Source organism: Schistocerca serialis, chromosome 1 (assembly GCF_023864345.2).
Source record: "Schistocerca serialis cubense isolate TAMUIC-IGC-003099 chromosome 1, iqSchSeri2.2, whole genome shotgun sequence".
Lineage (NCBI taxonomy): Eukaryota > Metazoa > Arthropoda > Insecta > Orthoptera > Acrididae > Schistocerca > Schistocerca serialis.
The window spans coordinates 511,056,098-511,082,086 of NC_064638.1; the positions used below are offsets into that span (position 1 = coordinate 511,056,098).

The following is a 25,989-nucleotide window of genomic DNA, read 5'->3' on the forward strand; positions in this document are numbered from 1 at the left end:
GCTATTCTTTCATTTATATCCATTGTTATGATATTTTTACTGTTGAAACGTGATCCAAGGTATTTAAACTGGAGAACTTTTCTGAATTTAGAATGTTGGTCAATTTCACAGTAAGGATTTGGGTTTATGACTTGTCCTATTTCCATATATTCTGTTTTCTCTCGGTTAATCAAGAGCCCGATTTTGCTGGCACTCTGCCTGAGAGATCTGTACATGTCTTTCAGTTCTTCTTCAGTTTCACTCAGCAACGCTATATCATCTGCATAAGCCAGGAGTTTTACTTCACTGTGTTTGAATCGGAGACCATTGTATAGATGTAAATTACTCTCCCGAACCACTTTCTCTAGGAGAATGAAATTTTATATTGTAATAAGACGTGCAATGTTTTAGATTTATCCTGCAATTACTTCCTGAGATATACAAAGCTAAATGTTACCTTATTTTGTAGCGTCTATTTTTGCTGCAAATTATCCATATGAAAATTGCTCATGAAGCCTTTTTTACCATTTTGCTTAAGAAAATACAAAAAATTGCACAATTTGGCCTAATTTTGTTTCTTATGTGAAAATATTGCTGGAGATATTATGTCTCAAAGTGGCTGAAAACTCATAGGAGCACTGTTGATAGCTGCACTGTGGAGTCAAAAAAATGACTATACCTCCAGAAGTATGTTTATTGGGAACACATGTGAATCTTCATATGAAACTTATCCAAAATCCATGATGGTCATGGAAGAACCCTTTAACTGCTTTTCTGTAGTAGTCTTAAAGCTATTGTAGAATTACCAGAAGACATATGGTTAACATTGAATGCCATTACTCTGTTGTGGATTGTATGTCAACTAATGTCATAACTAGAGACTGGATTATATACACCATAAAAACCTTAAAATGTGCACACAAACATGCGTGAAAAATGCTTAAAAATGCGTGAAAACTGTCATAATATGCAAGATCAAATAATAATTTTAAAAAAACATGGTAGTTACTGCATGCATTATGTCTCAAAAGTTGAACCTGTAATTATCAATTACGAGGAAGAGGGCCAGCCACGCGAAAGATCGGTTCATTTAGAACGATGATACCTTTTTCTGAATACTTTCTGGTAGAGGTTAGGAAGGGGGCCATTCTGGGATTATTTTTTAAAAACTTGCGAAATGGGGACGCATACCATGTTTCAAGAATTGGACCTTCTTTGCTGCTGTTGTCGGTAACAAGCGGATGCAATGCGAGGGAGTCACAGCAAAACATTCGATATGTACAGCACCAACTTCAAGATATATTGCACGCAGAGGGGCACTCTCAAAAACTCTGTAATATTTTATTTAAAAATTAAATCATGTAGTCATGAACCTTTTTGAACAGCATTAACTTTTAATCATTACTGTTGGACCAAAGCACCATTTAAAATTTGTTTTACATTTCTCTACTATTTTAAACATAAATGATCAAGTACTGTTCCAAATGTTCGGTAATAAGATTGTGTTTTCGATCACTCAAAGCACTTTTGTAAGCAGAAAAGGACTGTTCTACATCAACTGAGGCAATTGGGCAGTATTTGAATTTGGGTGCTATGTTGGCCGTTATTTCCAGAATGAAATTTTCACTCTGCAGTGAAGTGTGCACTGATATGAAACTTCTTGGTAGATAAAAACTGTGTGCCGGGCTGAGACACAAACTTGAGACCTTTGCCTTTCGCGGACAAGTGCTGTACCATCTGAGCTACCCAAGCACGACTCATGACCTGTCCTCGCAGCTTCAATTCTACCAGTACCTCGTCTCGTACCTTCCAAACTTCACAGAAACTCTTTTGCGAACCTTGCAGAACTAACACTCCTGGAAGAAAGGATATTGCGGAGACAAGGCTTAGACACAGCCTGGGGTTCGCAGGAGAGCTTCTGTGAAGTTTGGAAGATAGGAGACGAGGTACTGGCAGAATTGAAGCTATGAGGATGGGTCGTGAGTTGTGCTTGGGTGGCTCAGATGGTAAAGCACTTGCCCGTGAAAGGCAAAGATCCCAAGTTCGAGTCTCAGTCCAGCACACAGTTTTAATCTGCCAGGAAGTTTGGCAGTTATTGTTTCCGGTAAAAGTTCTCTCATCCCATTAATAAAAGTATCAATTTGGCTCAAGGGTTCAAAGCCTGGATTATTGTTTAAAATGTTTTCATACTTTCCTTTAAGTTTTCTTGGGAATACCTGCGACATTGAGGAGTTCACTAGAATATTTTTATTCATTAACTGAATCGATTCATTGTCAACACTAAACCTTCAGTTTCAAACTTTTTAATACTTGCAAGTATGTGGGGAAAAATGAGTGCTAATCACAGCAGTGTCTTTCTTAATACCGGGATCATAAAATGCTTCCTTTCACTGGCAAACCCTCTGCACTATTGAAGTCACTTACTGCTCCTCTAGTGGCCTGGAAATGTTCGTCGTAAAACAACACAACTTCAACAGGTTACCACTGGTTCATTTGGCACATTTGGTAGTTTTTTCTGTGTAAGTTTTGATGTGAGCAGGAGCCTTTAGAAACACTTTCTTGGTGGATGAAATCAGTTTATTTACATTCACAAATGTGGAATGTACTTCTGCAGCAAGGTTATGTACCCCATGAGCAAAGCATGTCACATGAATCAAATTGGGATAAAATACTTGGAGGGCTTTTCCTGCTTTGATCGTATAGGGAGCAGCATCTGTAATAAACACAAATGTCCCTTCTTCTGTAGAAGGTACTGGAAGTATTTTTCTAGTACTCCCATTCACAAATCTGGCAATCGTAGAATGATTTACTGTTTAAAGTTCTTTGCAGGCCACTAAATAGGAAGAAGAAAGCTCTTCTTTTAAAGCACCAACAATTAAATTTGCAGTGCAATGACCACACGTGCCAGTAGTTTTGTCAACTGAAATCCAGATAATGCTGTCCTTGAGTTCATTGCGTATTTCTTCCAGAAGATTTATGTAGATTGTCAGTATGTCATTTTTATGCAATGTTGATTCATCTGGTATGTTTTGATTTAAACAATATTTGTGCAAGACGCCTTTGAGGATTGGGTTTGTAAGTTTGTGAAGAGGAATATTGCTTGCAATGAATGCTTCACATAGATTCATGTTAAACCGACTTTTTGGTTACCTTTGGACACATTCATGCTACTGCAACTTGCTGTTGTCAGTTGTTGTCATGGTCCTTTCTTCTGCATTCCTGCAGACTTGTTTTTCTCGCAAACTTGACAATATAAAACAGTTCCGTCATACGTAAATGTTCCAGGATGGTCAGCTATCCACGAAACAATGTTTATTTTTTCGGGCGGCATTGCGCACAACATGTTGCACACTACATGTTGTAAACACGTTCAACTGTGTACAAGTAAATGGAAAGCTAAACTGAAACAATGTACGTGCGTCTAAAAGCTTGCGTAGTTTAATTTAATTATTGCCCACGCATACGGTATGACAGTGGAGGGGATTAACCAGGGGGCGCAGGTGCAGTAGCATTGACTCTGTTTGCCTGTTCCTGTTCCTCTTCTGTAATGACTTTGCCAGGCAGTGGCATCTTGGTTAGCGATTGCACACAGTTTTAGGTTGCGGTCAATCTGTGAGACATCAAAACTAGATCAAGCTAGAGACCGTCCTCCTAAATTTTTAAAATATTGTAAACAGAGTGAAAATATGCGTCATGTGTGCACGAGTTATGTCTGAGTGAGTGACTGAATGTGCAAATGTTCTTGTTTTCTGACAAAGGCTATGGTCGAAAATATAGTTGAGAGGGGGAGATTGTCTTTTCTGTGTGCCTGTCTGCGGCTCAGTGATCATCTTTACAGTCAGTTGCTACCAATCTTCATTAGTATTGATTTACAGAATATTTGTGCAAGTTATCTCTTGCATGGATTGATCGCTGTGGTGTGATTCCATCAACATGCGTCTGTGACACGTTAATAGCCAGCCACATGAGGGGACTGCCATGATGGGCCAAAACCACAGGCCATTTCTGTAGGTACCTCTAACAGATTGGGCCTGCCAATCTGAAGCCCATTGTTTCCCACTAATGTGCAAGCCCTGCTCATCGGATCCACTCTCACTGATCTGCTGCAGGTCGGGTCTGTTTGTGTGTGGCATAATGAGGTGGATTTTCGTGGTTTATCCAAGGACCCAGAACTGCGGCACTCCTCAGCAGGCCAGAGGCCCCGAGCAATGGATTTAATGGATTGTGACTGTCACACTGCAAGGACATTGTACAGTGCAGCATTTTATAGACATTTTATTTATTCTGGTACATAATGCCGCTTCAAAAATAATTTATGTATTAGAAAATATTAACAATAAGAAGAAGACTGTGGCAGTTTGTACGCTATATACTCGTGTGTTTCTTGAAACAAAAATAACACAGTACCTGTCAAATAACACAATACCTGTAAAATAATGGACATAACACAGTGAATAATAACTGACAATAACAACACAGTAGAACCAACATTTTATTGGTGGTCACCTATAGTGTTGGTTTACACAACTCTTCCCTATCTTATACACTTCTTTTAAGAGGCCTACTTTTTTCTGGCATTATATCTGGAATCAGTGAAGGTATTTTAAATCTGTCTTGTGACTCCAAGGAAATGAATATTTTGCCACAAAATGTGTTTTGTTTTATTGAAATAAAATAACAATAGTGGTCTTAATGAAACACACATACCATTGGGCTTGCTTTCTCCATCTAAAAACAGTTCATTACAAAAGATGTTGATGTTAGTAATTAAGATTTGTGTTCACACGAGGGAGAAATACTGAAGTCCTTCTTTTGTCAATGCTTGTCTTTACTTACCCTTGAGATCTCAAAATTTGTCAGAGAAAAATGCTAAAACTTAAATATTAATCATTCTTCTGCTGGCAGGATTTTTTTAGTTTTTTGCTCATATTTTCAGCACAGTGATTTGTAACCAAGATCCTATTGTAGTGGGCTGTATTGTGTCCTGTGTATCTGCAGTAAACTGTTTATTCACTTCACAAATTTAAATACCTCAGAAGCATTCATCTCAACAAACTTGTTAGGAAACACTTCATTTGGATGATGGAACGTACTGTAACTACTAACATTTCACAACACACAAGCCTTTGGCAAGATGACTTATGAAAAGTCCAGCAGTGGCTGAAGATCAATTAAGTGATTGTATCATGCATTTCTTTGACTTGTAAGCTGTGGCTTAAAAGTCAGCTATTACCTCAAGAATTTAAGAGATTTTGGAAATACATAACCATTTCAACAGCTTGAGCAAGAAAGAACAAAGTTAAAAACACAACAATGGCTAATGCTGTACTTGCTTATCAGTAGAATCTCCATTTGTGGCAACAGAATCAGCTGGTAAAAACCCTTAACTGTTTCAAAAGAAATTGTTTAGAAATTTGTTCTAAAAAAATGGGGGTATAGGGGCCAAACATACTAATAAACAGTAAACAAGCGTGTGCACAGAAGATTATTCCAATAGACCTAATATAAAGAGCAAAGTGGTTCAGAGAGAGCTCTGGTTTTCCATATATGGTATTTTTCTGTGCTGTGCCTTGCATTTCACACCCATACAGATTTCAGTTTATTTTATTCAATTGTTATATAACTTACACTTGTTAAAGCTACTCCCTAGTTAGTGCATTGACATTCCCTTAATAGAGTTCACAAAATGCTAACAGTATTCATGTACTATATGGCTTTCTTGCTGATACGGTGCTGCAAATAAAAAATTGTATGCAGTAACTGTACAAAATTCAGCAGGTCTTTTAGTGTCAAATGTAATTAGAAATTTTTTTGTGATGTACTAGTTCAAAACATTATAATAATAAAACTAATAAAAGGTGATCCAGAGCTTCTGTCACTTCACTACACCATTCCAGTTAGTGTTTCAAATTAGCAGCAGAAAAACATACCTGCCGCCAGCACAAAATATTTGATATGGTGATATAAATCTAGTGGCATTAGGAGAACCAGTGATTGAGTGCTGTTGGTGATGGTCAGTCTCTGCTTGTAAATTTGTTTACCAAAGATTACAATGCATTAAGTAAAGCTGCCAGCTCTATATGTGAGTGTATTCAGTTGAGAAAATTGTCACTGAAGCGCAACATCATCGGGCACCACTCAATGAATGTAAGGACAAGAGACTGTAATGAAAGATCAGTACAGAGGACTGGAGGGGCTGTGACTGTGCCTAGAGTATTTACAGCCATACCACCAAGTAAATTATTACATTCCTTAAACATTTTCACTTTTAATTTCAGGAATTGAATTAGGAGTTGCAGAAACAACATTGATGAAAGCAATAGCCCAGAGTACTGGCCGCACTCTAGCCCAAATCAAAACTGATGCTGCTGCTTCTGGTGACTTAGGAATTGTAGCAGAACAAAGCCGAAGCAACCAGCGTATGATGTTCCAGCCTGCCAGACTTACAGTACGAGGAGTATTTGAGAAGTTGAAAGACATTGCGCAGATGTCCGGTCAAGCGGTATGAAAAGCCTTATAGAGTTATTTGCTGATGTTTTGATGTTTATAAATGTAATATAACTGATCAGTTGAGTAATTGATTCATTCATCCATTCAACATTTTCTGTAGACCATATTGTGTGGGAGAGCCTTCAGGGCTATAGAGTGAGTCGTGGCATGCATCAACATAGTGAAGCAACATCAGTTACTGTTAAGCTACTTTTACGATTTGTTATTGCTCTGGCCAAATTTAACGTTAGTAACTTGGAGAGAAAGTTGCTATGTTGAAAAAAAGTAGGCCCAGGTGGAAGACCTGCCCGAGTCACCCACCCAGCATATAAATGTCCTAGTCCTGTTGCAGGCTTATCCTATCCCATGAGAGGAAGGGTGACTTGTGAAAGGAACCATGTCGTATACCAGCTCTGCTGCAATTTCAGCACAGAATTTTATATGCTCATGACCACCAACCAACCGTCTGTCAGAGTGAATGGCCACCGTAAAACTGGTAAAGAGCAGAGTTGATCATCCAGTGGTGGAACATGTTGTTCCACAAAACATGCTAGAGTTCAGTGGCTGTTTCACATGTTGGTCCCCCCTCCTCCGAGCACCACCTTTTTCACCCCCACAGACAGGAGTTATCCTTGGAATGAATTTTTTGCTCCAATAATCTTCTGCCATCAGCCTCCACGAACCCGCTGTGTCCACACCTTCATATGCAACAATCTCACTTGTTACTCTCTCATCATCATCATCATCATCATCATCATCATCATCATCATCATGAACTTAACAGCTCCATTGCCTGTGTGTCACATTCCTATCTTACACACTTGCCACCTCTCTCCTAACTGTCAGCTACCCTTCTGTAGCCCTCCTGCTTCCTGCTCTGAATTCAAGTAGTTCTGGCCCTGAGAGTCAATGACCTGACATGGTTTCATCAGTATTGATCCTAACTTCTTCTTGGCTGTTTGGTTTCATGTGCACGATTGAAATATGAAAGTTTTGTGGTTTTCATATTTTTGGTTGGGATCAATGGTCTTCTATGGAGTTGGATGTATGCCATGAATATTGTTGATGTAGTACTGTCATTGACTGAATTTTGTACAGTGTAGAAGAGAATGTGTGTGTGTTTACATAAGTGAGGTTCCATTAATATCTTTGCTTCTTTTCTGTTTAAGGCCATGAGCAAGAAGGTTGACAAGATTCAGTCAATGTTTGTGGCTTGCCGGCAGTGTGAAGCTCGTTATCTCATTCGTTCCTTGGCTGGTAAACTACGCATTGGATTGGCAGAGCAGTCGGTTCTACAGGTAAAATGTTTTGCTTTGCTCACTGTATTTGAAACTTGTCCTCCTACATTTATCATCATTCCTTTACTCCAGAGGTGTGACTCACTGTCATTATATTTTCGTAGGCTTTGGCACAGGCCTGTGTTCTGACACCACCTGGACAATCCTCCCCACCTGAAGTGATTAATGCTGCAAAAAATATGTCATCTCAGACGTTCAAGAATCGCCTGGATGAAGAAGCATCGATTATTAAAACCACTTATTGGTAAGTAGCCAAATTAGACCTACACGTATAAAATTGTCCCTGATGGCAGCAGCATTAAATGCTCATTAAAATTTAAAGAATGTGGCTTCAATCTGTTGTTATTAACAAACTGATTTGTGTGTAAAGCAGCTGTGCTGAGGCTTACATATATATCAAGTGCAGCTTAGGAAACAATATTTGGACAGAAAAGTGTTGTTGGGTTGTAACAGTTCTGGTTTCCAAATTTCTGGTGGTATGAGAATACGCACTCACCATGTGACCTAGCTGTCCAGTTATGATTAGAGGCACCTGTTTGTGGTGAAAATTTTTGGCCGATTTCGTCATATTTAAAAAGTTATTTCGGTGTATTTTTCGCTAGTTTTTTTTTTTCCATTTCGTCAATAATTTAACTAAATTTTATTTCCACTTATCAGGTCTTTAAATATGTCTGCTTGTGTCTGTATATGTGTGGATGGATATGTGTGTGTGTGTGTGCGAGTGTATACCCGTCCTTTTTTCCCCCTAAGGTAAGTCTTTCTGCTCCCGGGATTGGAATGACTCCTTACCCTCTCTCTTAAAACCCACATCCTTTCGTCTTTCCCCTCCTTCCCTCTTTCCTGATGAGGCAACAGTATGTTGTGAAAGCTTGAATTTTGTGTGTATGTTTGTGTTCGTTTGTGTTTCTGTCGACCTGCCAGCACTTTCATTTGGTAAGTCACATCATCTTTGTTTTTAGATGTATTTTTCCTATGTGGAATGTTTCTCTCTCTCTCTCTCTCTCTCTCTCTCTCTCTCTCTCTCTCTCTCTCTATATATATATATATATATATATATATATATATATATATATATATATATATATATATATATATATATATATATATATATATATATATATATATATATATATATATAAAATAGAGGGAAACATTCCACGTGGGAAAAATATATCTAAAAAGAAAGATGATGAAACTTACCAAACAAAAGCGCTGGCAGGTCGATAGACACACAAACAAACACAAACATACACACAAAATTCTAGCTTTCGCAACCAATGGTTGCCTCGTCAGGAAAGAGGGAAGGAGAAGGAAAGACAAAAGGATATGGGTTTTAAGGGAGAGGGTAAGGAGTCATTCCAATCCCGGGAGCGGAAAGACTTACCTTAGGGGGAAAAAAGGACAGGTATACACTCGCACACACACACATATCCATCCATACATACACAGACAGGTGTCTGTGTATGTATGGATGGATATGTGTGTGTGTGCGAGTGTGTATACCTGTCCTTTTTATATATATATATATATATAAAATGGAAGGAAACATTCCACGTGGGAAAAATTATATATAAAAACAAAGATGAGGTGACTTACCGAACAAAAGCGCGGGAAGGTCGATAGACACACAAACAAACACAAACATACACACAAAATTCAAGCTTTCGCAACAAACTGTTGCCTCATCAGGAAAGAGGGAAGGAGAGGGGAAGACGAAAGGAAGTGGGTTTTATGGGAGAGGGTAAGGAGTCATTCCAATCCCGGGAGCGGAAAGACTTACCTTAGGGGGGAAAAAGGACAGGTATACACTCGCACACACGCACATATCCATCCACACATACAGACACAAGCAGACATATTTAAAGACAAAGAGTTTGGGCAGAGATGTCAGTCGACGCAGAAGTGTAGAGGCAAAGAAGTTGTTGAAAGACAGGTGAGGTAGGAGTGGCGGCAACTTGAAATTAGCGGAGATTGAGGCCTGGCAGATGACGAGAAGAGAGGATATACTGAAGGGCAAGTTCCCATCTCTGGAGTTCGGATAGGTTGGTGTTGGTGGGAAGTATCCAGATAACCCGGACGGTGTAACACTGTGCCAAGATGTGCTGGCTGTGCACCAAGGCATGTTTAGCCACAGGGTGATCCTCATTACCAACAAACACTGTCTGCCTGTGTCCATTCATGCGAATGGACAGTTTGTTGCTGGTCATTCCCACATAGAATGCATCACAGTGTAGGCAGGTCAGTTGGTAAATCACGTGGGTGCTTTCATACGTGGCTCTGCCTCTGATCGTGTACACCTTCCGGGTTACAGGACTGGAGTAGGTGGTGGTGGGAGGGTGCATGGGACAGGTTTTGCATTGGGGGCAGTTACAAGGATAGGAGCCAGAGGGTAGGGAAGGTGGTTTGGGGATTTCATAGGGATGAACTAACAGGTTACGAAGGTTAGGTGGACGGCGGAAAGACACTCTTGGCGGAGTGGGGAGGATTTCATGAAGGATGGATCTCATTTCAGGGCAGGATTTGAGGAAGTCGTATCCCTGCTGGAGAGCCACATTCAGAGTCTGGTCCAGTCCCGGAAAGTATCCTGTCACAAGTGGGGCACTTTTGTGGTTCTTCTGTGGGGGATTCTGGGTTTGAGGGGATGAGGAAGTGGCTCTGGTTATTTGCTTCTGTACCAGGTCGGGAGGGTAGTTGCGGGATGCGAAAGCTGTTTTCAGGTTGTTGGTGTAATGATTCAGGGATTCCGGACTGGAGCAGATTCGTTTACCACGAAGACCTAGGCTGTAGGGAAGGGACCGTTTGATGTGGAATGGGTGGCAGCTATCATAATGGAGGTACTGTTGCTTGTTGGTGGGTTTGATGTGGACGGACGTGTGAAGTTGGCCATTGGACAGGTGGAGGTCAACGTCAAGGAAAGTGGCATGGGATTTGGAGTAGGACCAGGTGAAACTGATGGAACCAAAGGAGTTGAGGTTGGAGAGGAAATTCTGGAGTTCTTCTTCACTGTGAGTCCAGATCATGGAGATGAAGATGTCATCAATAAATCTGTACCAAACTTTGGGTTGGCAGACTTGGGTAACCAAGAAGGCTTCCTCTAAGCGACCCATGAATAGGTTGGCGTATGAGGGGGCCATCCTGGTGCCCATGGCTGTTCCCTTTAATTGTTGGTATGTCTGGCCCTCAAAAGTGAAGAAGTTGTGGGTCAGGATGAAGCTGGCTAAGGTGATGAGGAAAGAGGTTTTAGGTAGGGTGGCAGGTGATCGGCATGAAAGGAAATGCTCCATCGCAGCGAGGCCCTGGACGTGTGGAATATTTGTGTATAAGGACGTGGCATCAATGGTTACAAGGATGGTTTCCAGGGGTAACAGATTGGGTAAGGATTCCAGGCGTTCAAGGAAGTGGTTGGTGTCTTTGATGAAGGATGGGATACTGCATGTAATGGGTTGAAGGTGTTGATCTACGTAGGCAGAGATACGTTTTGTGGGGGCTTGGTAACCAGCTACAATGGGGCGGCCGGGATGATTGGGTTTGTGGATTTTAGGAAGAAGGTAGAAGGTAGGGGTGCGGGGTGTCGGTGGGGTCAGGAGGTTGATGGAGTCAGGTGAAAGGTTTTGCAGGGGGCCTAAGGTTCTGAGGATTCCTTGAAGCTCCGCCTGGACATCGGGAATGGGGTTACCTTGGCAAACTTTGTATGTGGTGTTGTCTGAAAGCTGACGCAGTCCCTCAGCCACATACTCCCGACGATCAAGTACCACGGTCGTGGAACCCTTGTCCGCCGGAAGAATGACGTTGGATCGGTCAGCCTTCAGATCACGGATAGCCTGGGCTTCAGCAGTGGTGATGTTGGGTGTAGGATTAAGGTTTTTTAAGAAGGATTGAGATGCAAGGCTGGAAATTTAAAAACATACTCCCGACGATCAAGTACCACGGTCGTGGAACCCTTGTCCGCCGGAAGAATGACGATGGATCGGTCAGCCTTCAGATCACGGATAGCCTGGGCTTCAGCAGTGGTGATGTTGGGTGTAGGATTATATATATATATATAATAGAGGGAAACATTCCACGTGGGAAAAATTATATATAAAAACAAAGATGAGGTGACTTACATCAACTCAGCCAATGAACACACCCGTCAACTCCTATCCTTAATAAAAGTCCTTAATCTTTCCTCTCCCACATCCACACCGGCTGTTCAGAGCATCCTCCTACAGGCCAACCGTAAATTAGAACAGCATGCCACCCTCCACCTCAAAAAACTATCCAATCTCCTGGTTTCCCACATCCGGAAAGGCAACTCACTCACCCTTCACAACCTTTCCAGCAAACCTCAACCTCCTCTCATTGCACACAAACCCAGTCTCCCCCATCTACTCAATCTCCCACTTCCGGCTCCACTCCCTCCAAAACCTCAAAATTCCAATCAACACAATCTGGAACCACAACACCCTAATTCAGTAGTTAACCTTTCCTCCAAACCTCTCTCCCAATCCGAAACCTCTGTCCTATCCAAAGGCCTCACCTTCAGCCCCACTCCCAGATTCAACCAAACAGCCCTCGTCAAAGATTTACTGTCCTACACTCGTACTCTCTGCTGGAAGTATCACTTTGCCACGAAGAAAAATGATCCTAATCCTACTCCTAATGATCCGACTCCCCAAGACACCATCCAAATTGAACCCTGCCTGGAACAGTTCCGTCCTCCGTCACAGCGGGACCCACCTCCTCTTCCTCAAAATCACCCTCTCCAAACCTTCCAGGAATTTCTGACTTCCAGCCTTGCATCTCAATCCTTCTTAAAAAACCTTAATCCTACACCCAACATCACCACTGCTGAAGCCCAGGCTATCCGTGATCTGAAGGCTGACCGATCCATCGTCATTCTTCCGGCGGACAAGGGTTCCACGACCGTGGTACTTGATCATCGGGAGTATGTGGCTGAGGGACTGCGTCAGCTTTCAGACAACACCACATACAAAGTTTGCCAAGGTAACCCCATTCCCGATGTCCAGGCGGAGCTTCAAGGAATCCTCAGAACCTTAGGCCCCCTGCAAAACCTTTCACCTGACTCCATCAACCTCCTGACCCCACCGACACCCCGCACCCCTACCTTCTACCTTCTTCCTAAAATCCACAAACCCAATCATCCCGGCCGCCCCATTGTAGCTGGTTACCAAGCCCCCACAAAACGTATCTCTGCCTACGTAGATCAACACCTTCAACCCATTACATGCAGTATCCCATCCTTCATCAAAGACACCAACCACTTCCTTGAACGCCTGGAATCCTTACCCAATCTGTTACCCCTGGAAACCATCCTTGTAACCATTGATGCCACGTCCTTATACACAAATATTCCACACGTCCAGGGCCTCGCTGCGATGGAGCATTTCCTTTCACGCCGATCACCTGCCACCCTACCTAAAACCTCTTTCCTCATTACCTTAGCCAGCTTCATCCTGACCCACAACTTCTTCACTTTTGAAGGCCAGACATACCAACAATTGAAGGGAACAGCCATGGGTACCAGGATGGCCCCCTCGTACGCCAACCTATTCATGGGTCGCTTAGAGGAAGCCTTCTTGGTTACCCAAGTCTGCCAACCCAAAGTTTGGTACAGATTTATTGATGACATCTTCATCTTCATGATCTGGACTCACAGTGAAGAAGAACTCCAGAATTTCCTCTCCAACCTCAACTCCTTTGGTTCCATCAGATTCACCTGGTCCTACTCCAAATCCCATGCCACTTTCCTTGACGTTGACCTCCACCTGTCCAATGGCCAACTTCACACGTCCGTCCACATCAAACCCACCAACAAGCAACAGTACCTCCATTATGACAGCTGCCACCCATTCCACATCAAACGGTCCCTTCCCTACAGCCTAGGTCTTCGTGGCAAACGAATCTGCTCCAGTCCGGAATCCCTGAATCATTACACCAACAACCTGAAAACAGCTTTCGCATCCCGCAACTACCCTCCCGACCTGGTACAGAAGCAAATAACCAGAGCCATTTCCTCATCCCCTCAAACCCAGAATCCCCCACAGAAGAACCACAAAAGTGCCCCACTTGTGACAGGATACTTTCCCGGACTGGACCAGACTCTGAATGTGGCTCTCCAGCAGGGATACGATTTCCTCAAATCCTGCCCTGAAATGAGATCCATCCTTCATGAAATGCTCCCCACTCCGCCAAGAGTGTCTTTCCGCCGTCCACCTAACCTTCGTAACCTGTTAGTTCATCCCTATGAAATCCCCCAACCACCTTCCCTACCCTCTGGCTCCTATCCTTGTAACTGCCCCCAATGCAAAACCTGTCCCATGCACCCTGCCACCACCACCTACTCCAGTCCTGTAACCCGGAAGGTGTACACGATCAAAGGCAGAGCCACGTGTGAAAGCACCCACGTGATTTACCAACTGACCTGCCTACACTGTGATGCATTCTATGTGGGAATGACCAGCAACAAACTGTCCATTCGCATGAATGGACACAGGCAGACAGTGTTTGTTGGTAATGAGGATCACCCTGTGGCTAAACATGCCTTGGTGCACAGCCAGCACATCTTGGCACAGTGTTACACCATCCGGGTTATCTGGATACTTCCCACCAACACCAACCTATCCGAACTCCGGAGATGGGAACTTGCCCTTCAGTATATCCTCTCTTCTCGTCATCCGCCAGGCCTCAATCTCCGCTAATTTCAAGTTGCCGCCACTCATACCTCACCTGTCTTTCAACAACTTCTTTGCCTCTACACTTCTGCCTCGACTGACATCTCTGCCCAAACTCTTTGTCTTTAAATATGTCTGCTTGTGTCTGTATGTGTGGATGGATATGTGCGTGTGTGCGAGTGTATACCTGTCCTTTTTCCCCCCTAAGGTAAGTCTTTCCGCTCCCGGGATTGGAATGACTCCTTACCCTCTCCCTTAAAACCCACATCCTTTCGTCTTTCCCTCTCCTTCCCTCTTTCCTGATGAGGCAACAGTTTGTTGCGAAAGCTTGAATTTTGTGTATATGTTTGTGTTTGTTTGTGTGTCTGTCCTGAAAAAAGCTTTTGCCAAAACTGAAGTGTGTAACATCTATTCTTTGTGCCTGTCTGCAACTCAGTGTGTCACCTTTACTGTGAGTAGCAGTCTATCCTTTTCATAATGTGAGTAGCAATCTGTCCTTTTCATAACTGTTGATATTCCACCCTGGACTTTCCATTGTTTAACACCCCCTCGATGTGAGCAGTGATCTGTCCTTTCCATATTGTTGTCAGTCCATCCTGGACTTTCCATTGCATAATCAATCTTTTATGCATTTAGGCCACCGTTCTAAAGAAAAAGAAGAAAAATCCTTTCTGAAATGTCCCACTCTGAGAATTATGTATCATTTGACTCAAATGTCTGCACCGCATTGTAGTGATAGCATGTCTTTGTGACATATGGCATGTCACTTTTGTATCCTACGCGAAGTTCTGCAAGCAGTTACAAAGACAGTAGTGGTAGATGATATCAACCATACCATCCGTTCCTGTTAACATCAAGGTACAGTCACTGCCATACGTATGTTAATGTTCCCTTGATTTGAAGTTTATCTTTGAAATATTGGAGTTTTTAGCAGAAACGCCACATTCCTTTTAGTATTCCTTGATCTTGTAATCCTATATAATTATGGGTACCTCCAACGAGGTCATTATGTGTATTGTGGAAGGATACATCTGCTGGCACCAGGTGAAGTGCTAAAACACATGCAGCAGAATTAAGGGTTGCTGTGCATTGCCGTCGTCTCGTCTGTCGTCCAGCTAATGTTTACATCATGATCTCTTGCGTATCTATTGACAATGACTCCACATTGTGTGATTTTCTCCTGGGTTTTGTTACCTACTGATGACATTTGTCTGTACCTAATGGAAGACCATTCAATCACCATTCAACTGACCATTGTGTTTCAGTGATCAAACTGACAGCATATGGATGGACCGAGAGCATAGATTGTATTTAAATCTTCCCCAGTAAAACATATAAAAAGTGTTCTGTAGCACGGATGTGAGAGTTATTCAATAAACATTCAGATTGTTGTAATGGCCATGGAGGCATTCATCTCCAGAAGTCTTGCTCTGTGTATTTGTAGAATAGTCAGGAATTAGCACTCTTTGTGATTTAAATGTAAATAAGTTTTGCTTACCATAGCAGAATCACTGTTTTCCAGTGTTGCATTAAAGAAAGTTTTGTGATATAAACAATTTTGTTTGAAATTTCTTCTCAAGTCATGCTACTAGAGATTACAAATAGAAGGCAGTATGTGTAGTTGCAGGATGCTACTGCAGACCAATCAAAAATGTGAAGATATCATTCATAACAAAGTGATGAGATGTGGCATAGAAACAAAATGCTGGTGCTGTATTTTGTTGGATGCAGTGCTGAATGACTTTTTGATCATCCTGATTAAGGTTTCTATGAACTGTCGAATCATTCCATGAAGATGGTTGGATGACTTACTTTGTCAAAATTTAGCACATTAGGGCATCACTGACAAATTTTTAGAAAAACAAAAAAGGAACAGCTTAAAGAAATTGAATGACTATTGTATTCAAAAATATTTCCCTTTAACATCAGCACATTTTTTCATTTGATGAAATCGGTCAGCTCTTCATGAGGCATTTAGAAACCAAGTTTTTATTATGTTCCACTGCTTCCTCTTACGATGAAAAAGTGATTGCATGCATTTTATCTGTAATTTTTGAAAACCAAGAGAAATCAGTGCTCTGTGGTGAAGTGTCTGTGGTGCTGACCTTCGGTACATCCAGATACCCAGTTTTTAGTTTTGCTGTATGTGATGATACATTGTTGTGATGAATTTCTTAATTTTCTTTTTTCCTCTAAACCTTTTTCAAAAATTAACGCAGTATACATCATTTGTGTTCTAAACATGGCAACAGTATCTCCTAATGCTATTGTAATATTAAGGACAGTCTGTGAAACAAAATTCTAGCAACTATCTTCTTACCAGCACTGTGAATTCATCGAATTCTTACAGGTGTAAATTCTGTTCAAAAGACCCATTGAGCCAATTGACTTCAGAATCATAATGTTGAATCAGTGATCCATCATTAATGATATTACAAACCAAATTTGAAGTGCTGCATTGGAATTCTTCCATAGTTCTTCTGCACCAATCAAGGCATTGTTGTATTTGTTCAGGAGTCAGATTTTGTGAAATCCATTGACAGCAAAGTTTCCTCAATTGAAACTGTTGACATAAAATGTTTTGGATTTGACTCAAATCAATGCCCAGAGTCATCCATATAAATTCGTAAGATGTCTGTTGATCTTCTTCAAGCATTGCTCAAACATTGGTAATATTTTTATCAATAACAGCAGTTCCTTGGCATCCTTCAACAAATTAATCACCAAGAAAAAACTTCCCTCTTTTGAATTCGCTGTACTGATTAAAAATCGTTATTTGAGATGGAAGTTCTTTGCCAAATACATTTCTAAGCCAATCTTCACATTGTGTAGGCATTGATGACAATTCATAACCATATGAAATTATACCCTGGAGACGTTTTGCAGTCATATTCACTGTTTAGTGCTCACAGAATCTTTAGATGATGGCAATTAACAGACTATTAGAGCAAATGGACTGAAAACTCACCAAACGTGCAAAAACAGTTCCCATCAATAACAAAATTTAATTTGTTTTTAAAACAATGCCATTGTAAAAATTTCCAGTATCTCCCTTCAATCACTCTGTTATGGCCTCACCATCAGTGGAACATCAGACCCAAACACTATAGAACAAAATAGCATTTATAAATTACAGGATGAACACTTCTTCATTAGTGAAGGTGACACCATTCATATTAAGAGTTTTCTCATAATGGCAGTTATATAGATTATTTCAGAAACATAAAAATTGAAGATTATTACATACTATTACTTTAAAATTAATACATTTTAAAATAAACAATTCTAAGTCCTTTCCATGATATCCAATTTTTATAACACCACGTAAGGTACAGAATGTTTTGCAAGGATCTAAAATGTAAATAAAAGTCTAAAGCAGAATTAATAGCTGTCCTGTGTAAAAATTTGAAATTTGTAACATTCTTAAGTATAGTCCATTAACTCTAAAGGACTCAAAATGTGATGGGCAAAGTTTCAAATCAGCGTGCACTTCATAGCAGAGTAAAAATTTGTTTTGGAGAAATTGAGTTATCAGATACATCCATTGGAACAACAATGTAAAAGTCTAGGATTCAGTAAGTTGTAGAAACATGCATATTGTCCAGTAGCCAAGCCTTCCACAAATCCAGAATTATTGCAGATCTGCTTGGCATACACAGGTCCTCATTTCAGAGTTTAATTGTAAGCAAAAGAAGAATTCCTTCACTATTTTGTCTTGTGGTAAACATAAAATCAGTTGTAGTTATATTACTAGCGACAGGTAAATTTCGAGTAATCGGTAGTTTTTACTGACATAATATGAAATGTGCACTTCTTACTGAAATAGTTATTTAATCTTTACATTGGGTCTTGATTTTGTTGTCAAGTCTGAGATATGTATATAAACTGAAAATGACTGTTCATTTCCTGTTTAAAAAACTGTTTCATAGGTGTGGCGTCAGCAGGTAACAACTTTAACTACCAAAGTCAACTTTTCTGACCCTTTCATACAACAAACTGTAGGGTAAATGTTGCATTTTGGAGAGATCTTTAGTGCGGTACATATTTTCCTAGTATGCACGTATAAATAAAGGATCCACCAAATACGGTACTTAAGCATTGCAAACACATAAATCAACAGGGCACCTCGTTTTGCTCAGACTATTGTCACTTCACAGTAGGGTAAATACAGCAATAAACATTTTCAGTGTTCTCTTCTACTGCCAGAAACATGTTTGTGTAATGCCATGTGTTCTGTGCTATGGTTGGTTGCTATTTACACTTAAGACTTATGAAAATATGTGGTTTAATCGATATTCAGGACTAAATCTCTCTCTAAAAGACGTGATTTTTGATTCGGTTTGCTGTGCAGAAGTTTCAGGAAATACGATGACAGTGGCTAAAACTGTAACATCTACTTCAAGTTAAAATGATTTGAAATGAGTGCATTGTTATGGTAAAAATATTTTAAATGATGAAACTAGCAAACATTTGGAAAACATTAGGTGCTATGACAGAACTGAAGGAAACAGTGAAAGCCATTGCATTGCAGCTTCAAACTAGCCTGACAACTTCTAAGTCTGTGTTCACAGCAGTAGGTCGTTACAATTATAGGGTAGTAATGGTGAAGTCTGTTGATGATGGTATGGCAAAGAGCTTGTTACATATACATGGAATAACAGGTCTCTGTGGTGTAGATACTCTGAAGAGATACAGATCCTTTCAGAATTTAGTGAAATAGCAAGTTTTCATGCCAGTGGAAAATATGCCCTTTGTCAAATATCTGCTGTTGTAATAAAGACAGTTTGGTTTTCATGTTCAACTATAGGTTTCAAGCAGTAGTTTCGCTCAGAAAGCATTCTCGTAATTTGAGATTTGCATTTGAAGACAATATGCTGTCAGCACTTTAATACAGTGTGTTCCATTTATCATTCCCATCCCAAATAACTTATTTGTCTAGGGGAAAAAAAAGTGTATCAAGCAGATGTTTAGCTACAAGGAGACATTAGCCAACAAGATTGTTTTCAGAATGAGATTTTCACTCTGCAGCAGAGTGTGTGCTGATGTGAAACTTTCTGCCAGATTAAAACTGTGTGCCGGACCGAGTTTCGAACTTGGTCCCGAGTTCGAGTCTCGGTCCGGCACACAGGTGTAATCTGCCAGGAAATTTCAAGATTGTTTTTCTTGCAAATTGGATACAGAACAAATGAACAGCAGTATGTAATTTCTTAAGTAGCATCCTGTATTTCTTATTCAGTAATCCACTTCCTCTCCTCAAAACCCACACTGGAACATATCACTGTGTTCCAATCACATGAATGTGATGTTATTAAAAATGCAACATAAAACTGACATTGACTCTCGTGTACCACTTGCTAGAGTTAACAATAAGTAAAACATTAATATTTATTATATATGAGACGGGTTCTGTAGGTCAGTAGTGTAGTACTTTCCGACATTATGAAATGAACAGTAAAGGAAGTCCTTGATTAAAAACTACATGTTCATAACTTCACTTTTATTATGGTTTATGGTAGGCATAATGCTATTCAGGCAGAGCAGCTGTACAGAGAGTGATATCCTGGCAAGACCCTACATCTACATCTATACTCCACATGCCACCGTACAGTGCATGGCAAAGGGTATCACATACCACTGCTAATCTCCTCTCCTGTTCCACCTTCAAATAGAGCAAGGGAAAGACGAGCTGTGTATTAGCCCAATTTTTTCGCATCTTATCTTCATTGACCTTAGGCAAAATGTATGTTTGTGGCAGTATAATCAATCTGCGGTTGGCCTCAAATGATGGTTCTCTAAACTTCCATAATAGTACCTCGCGAAGAGAGATATAGTTTTCCTTCCGGGGATTCTAATTTGAGTTCACAAGCATCTCCTTAATACTTGCACGCTGATGGAACCTATTGGTAACAAATCTGAATTGCTTTTATGTCTTCATTTGATCTGACATGGTGGGAATTCCAAACATTAGAGCACTATTCAACAGTAGGTTGCACAAGCATTCTGCATGCCGTCTCCTTTATAGATGAGCTACACTTTCGCAAAATCTTCCCAATAAAACTTAGTTGAGCAGTCGCTTTCCCTACTACCATCCTGATGTGCTCTTACCATTTCACATCATTTAGTAACGTTGCACCTAGATATTCAGTTGCTGTGACTGTCAAGTAGTACACTACTAACACTGTATTCAAACATTACAAAATTGTTCCTCCAAATCATCTGCATTCATTTTTTTTTTTTTTTTTTTTAAATCTTTCATCCCACGAACTAGAAATTCTATCTAAGTCATCTTGTGTCTTCCCACAGTCACTTCCCGTACATCACAGTGTCATCAGCAAACAACAATGAATTGCTGATCATCCTACCTGTCCAACCATTCATGTATATAAAGAATAACAACAGTCCTATCATTGTTGCATTCCTACCTCATATTCATTGGTGTACGTTATACTCACACAAACTTTCAACTGAATACACTTTACTGAATGATCGGAGTACATTTTCTTTCTGTCCATTTATTTACTGTCAACTCCAGAAAGTGTGTTACGTTACCCCATGTACTTTCACTTTGTGCTAGTACAAGAGAGCGAAACTCGGTTAACATTTTTAATGTCATTTATATGTGAATTGTACACTGTGATGCATTTTTAATAGTTCTTGAAGAGAGGTAGTAGATTTTTTTTTTTTTTTAAAAAAAAAAAAGAAAGAAAAAGAAAAAATACTTTGTAGAAAACATCTGTCCACGAACCTACTATACTGTCATATTAGGAGAGGTGATACTCCTACGTGGCGCGTCCCAGGTGGCGGATGTGTAAGTCCTCACCGGTTTACTGGCGGACTTGAGTGAAATAAAATAGCTCTCGCGGACCAAACACACCCTCTGCGGTTAACAACCGGAGTTGTAAATCGGAGATTGCTCCAACTAAGGTTGACAACCTTCGACAGTCAAAAATGGAAAGGTCTTTTAGGAAAAAAATTCCACCGTCCTGCTCAAAAAGGCAGGAAAAGGCTACATCGGATTCAGTGGGTAGTCAACTAGAAGACAGCAACGAATCGGAGCGTTTGCAACCATCCAAATGCACACTAAAACACAAAGAGAAGATTAAAAATGAGCAAATAAATTATATAGCAACACACAACGTAAACTCACTACTTCAGACCGGAAAACTCAAGGAGCTCACAGATGAACTAAATAAACAAAAAATTTTAATAACAGGGATCCAAGAAATGAGAAACACTACAGAGGACCCATTCGAATCACAAGGATACAGAATTTATAATGGGAAACCAGGACCGAGGGCAATGAAACAATGTCCCCAGTTTGGAACAGGGTTTTTAGTAAACATAAAAATAATAGATTCAGTAACGGATTTCCAAGCAGTATCACCAAGAATTGCGACTCTAAGCTTTAAAACAATGAATAAAACCTATACAATAATAAATGCTCATGCCACAACAAATGAAAAAAATTGTCTAACAAAAACAAAGGAAGAGGTAGATAAATTTTGGGACCTTCTAGAACAAACTGTGAACAGAGTAAATAAAAAGAATGTAAAAATCTTATTGGGAGATTTCAATGCTCATTTGGGAAAAGAAAGGAAATATAAAGATATAATTGGAAAATGGAGTCCACATAAATTTACAAACAAAAACGGTCAAAGACTTGTAGAACTCTGCAGAGAACACAACCTTATATCTAAATCAACATACTTTAAGAGGAAGCCAAGTAAACTTAAAACATGGAAACATCCAGACTGGAGGAAGGGCGAGTGGCAGCTAGACCATGTCTATATGGACAAAAATTTTCATAAGGAGATCCACAATGTTAAAGTACTGAGAGGAGTAGACACAGGCTCAGACCATTATATGGTTAAAATTAAAATCAAATTCACACCGTTAAAGAAAAGGACCGGAAAAACTAATAAAATAAAAAGGAGGTTTGACCCACATCAGCTAATTAAAAATAATAAGTACCAACAAATAACACAAACCATCCAATTAACAGATGATCTAGAACAACTAGTGCCTAATCTTAAAAAAGAAGCAGAGAATCTAGCTCCCTTGAACCCACAAAGGAAACATGCATGGTGGACATCAGAATGTGACAAATTCCATGAAGATAGACACCAAGCATGGTTAAAGTTTCAAACACATAAAACTGAAGAAAATGCCATCAACCTAAAAAATGAAAGAAAAAAATTCACTCAAAATATTAGAAGAATCAAGAGAGGATTTCATAAAGATATTATAAAGTCTATAGAAGGTAATTATCATAAAACCAACTCCAGGAACTACTACAAAATCTTTGGGAAACAACTACAACAATATGAGGCCCCTACACTAATACTGAAAGATGAAGATGGAAGAATGACACACAGTAACAAGGAAAATGCAGAAATCATGGCAAAAGCATTTTACAAACTTCTGAATTGCGAGGAACCCAAAGAACCCTTACAAATCAGCATAAATACCCCAATAAAAACCAAACCTAAAAAACTAGACCCTCCAACTTTCCAAGAAGTAGAAGAAATTCTTAAAGAACAAAAAAATTATAAGGCATGTGGAAAAGATCAGGTTTTTGTTGAAATGTGGAAATATGCAAGTGACACAGTCAAGACGTCCTTACACATGGCTCTAACAAAAATTTGGGTAACAGAACAATTTCCCGAACATTGGACCACAGCTATCATCCACCCACTACACAAAAAGGGAGATAAGAGCAACCCAGACAACTACAGAGAAATCTCTCTCCTAGATTGCACATATAAAATTCTATCCAAGATCCTATATGAAAGAATCAAGGAGCAATTAGAACAGGAGTTAGGGGAATATCAGGGAGGTTTCAGACCATGGAGAAGCTGTGCAGAGCAGATAATTAGTTTAAAATTGATAATGGCATACTACAAGAAATGGAACAAACCTCTGGCAATAACATTTGTAGATTTTAAGAAGGCACATGACTGTCTCCACAGACCTTCAGTATTAAAAATTTTAAGAAATCTAGGACTCCATCCAAAACTAATTAAAATAATACAACTCACTGTAACCAACACCAAATCAAAAGTGAAGTTTAGAGGAGAAATTTCGGAACCATTCCTCATAAAAACAGGCTTAAGACAAGGTGACTGCCTATCACCATTACTTTTCAACTGTGCACTGGAATACATAATGAGAGAATGGTACAAGGACAATTCAAAGAGGATAAGAATTGGAAGTGCAAAAGATGATATTAGCTTAAACTGCTTGGGATTCACTGATGATCTTGCTCTCCTAGCCAACACCGTTCAAGAAGCCAGGCAACAAGTGAAATCATTACAAGAAATAGCAGAAAAAGTAGGCCTTAGAATATCATTTGAAAAAATGGAGATTATGCTAACTGATCCACCACTTGCAAACAGAATTACACTAGGAGAACAGGAAATCAAAATTGTTGATAAATTTAAATATTTAGGCGAAATAATAACATACAATCTAAATGAGAAGCCATCATGGCAAAATAGAATAAAAAACTGAACTATGCAAATTACATTACCAAAATTACATACAACAAAAAAAGCCTATCTATAGATGCAAAATTAAAACACTATAAAACAGTTACACAACCAGAAATAATGTATGCAGGTGAAACTATCTTCAAAACAACTAATACACCAGAAATTGACAGAATACTAAAAATAGAAAGAAGAATAATTAGGACATGTATAAATAAACAGTATAAAATAAATGGACATTGGAGAATAGCATCAAATGAAACAGTATAAGAAAATAGAACCAGTCATGAGCACAATCAGGAAGAAATGCATCTCATTCTTTGGACATCTGATGAGAACTCCAGAAAACAGAATTAGTAAAAAAATAATACAAAAATTGTGGAATAGCAAGAGCGACATTAAATGGATCACAGAAATTAAGGAAGATATAAAAGAACTTCAAATTACAGTAGATGACCTAAAAAACAAGACAGAGAAAACCAGAATACTGCAAGACCCGCAAACCAGACTACAAATGAAAACCAATAAAAGGAGTACAGGAAGAGTTGTCTCAGATGAAGAAAGAAAGAAAATATCTGAAAGAATGAAGAAATATTGGGCAGACAGAAGAGCCTCTAATAATTATATTACCTAAATATATTAAGTTATTGTCGAACCAAATTGTATCCATGTGTAACAACTTGTTTAGAACTTTGTATTTTTGACTACAGTGGTCCAATGAAGGCCATAAAATAAATAATAATAATAATAATAATAATAAAGAAAACATCTGTTAAATCTGAAAATTTTCATGTGTGTGGGTTGTTTCTTTCCCTTGATGAGTTTCAAATAATTCTTTAAGACAATGCTTATACAACATGAAGTAATGATAAGGTACCACTAATTAAATGTTCAAATCATTTTGTGGGATCTGTTTGCAGTTCCTGTTCATGATATCAACAAGATTAATTAAATAAGGTCTTTTAAATGCCATGTATAAAGTAAGTAAGTGTGAAAAGGTTAAATGTTACTGTTGTGGCATTGGTGGGAGCCCAACTACCTATAATACAGTTAAGAAACTGGAGTTGTTTTCATTTTTCAGTTTTTGTTGCAAATATTATTAAGTAGTCAAACTGTAATCTACAAAGAGGAAAGTTTGTTTTTACATAACACGAAAGCTATGAGTATGATTACTTTTTCTTTTCTTTTTTTTTTTGTTTTCATTTTGTTATAAAATTATATTTCAAATAAACTTTTTAATTTCAGTGAATGTCCAAACTATGACAAAATCATACCAGTACTCTTAAAAGAAGGTGTGAAGGCTCTGCCAGATCATTGCCACATCACTCCTGGGGTGCCTCTGAAGCCCATGCTTGCTCAGCCAACGAAAGGAGTTCAAGAGGTTCTGCAGCGTTTTGAAGGCCTTAAATTTACATGTGAATGGAAATATGATGGAGAACGTGCACAGGTATTTACATTTTTTGTAAGAAAGAAAGAAAATATTTAATCAGCTATTGTAAAAAGTAATTCATTTTCACTTTACCCTAAATATTCCTTAAAATTCGGTAGACAGGAACATGCCTTTTTATTTTCCTCTTTTAGTGCTTTAAGTTGCAAATAAAATGCAACTGTAATTTAGCACTTTTGTTTGTTATTGTTTCATTTTCTTGCCACAAACAGTTACAGTTATGTATTTAGTATCATACCAAGTGATTTTTTCATCAACACTAATTTAATGACACAGCATAAACAGTAATGAGCCAGTTATGGGCCGAAACAGCCTTAAATACTCGAAACCATGAACTTATAATAATTCAGTAAAGGTCATAATGTTAAAGTCCATAACACAACTAGTAATTTATCACAAGCACAAGTTTCAACACTCCAGAAGAATCCACCGATTAAGTTCACAAAAAGTGTAAGAGACCAGTGTAGTTACAAGGCTCCAAAGTAAATGAGAGCACTATAGAATAGAGTGTCAAAAGTTTTTGCCAAGAGAAGAGCTACAGCATATTGACACAACTAGGTCACTCGAATGTGGAATACCTGGGCATTGTCTCAAGTGGCAAATGTTTCCATTGG

General features: G+C 39.3%; 1 protein-coding gene across 2 annotated transcripts in view; it reads left to right on the forward strand.

Moving 5' to 3' along the window:
* The window catches only part of LOC126474215 (DNA ligase 1), a 126,784-nt gene that overhangs the window by 87,176 nt on the left and 13,619 nt on the right, over positions 1 to 25,989 (forward strand). For both annotated transcript variants that reach the window (XM_050101682.1, XM_050101689.1), the window contains exons 9-12: positions 6,258 to 6,481; positions 7,638 to 7,766; positions 7,871 to 8,010; positions 25,174 to 25,375. In XM_050101682.1, coding sequence (XP_049957639.1) covers positions 6,258 to 6,481; positions 7,638 to 7,766; positions 7,871 to 8,010; positions 25,174 to 25,375 — 695 coding nt within the window. The remainder of the gene's footprint in view (positions 1 to 6,257; positions 6,482 to 7,637; positions 7,767 to 7,870; positions 8,011 to 25,173; positions 25,376 to 25,989) is intronic.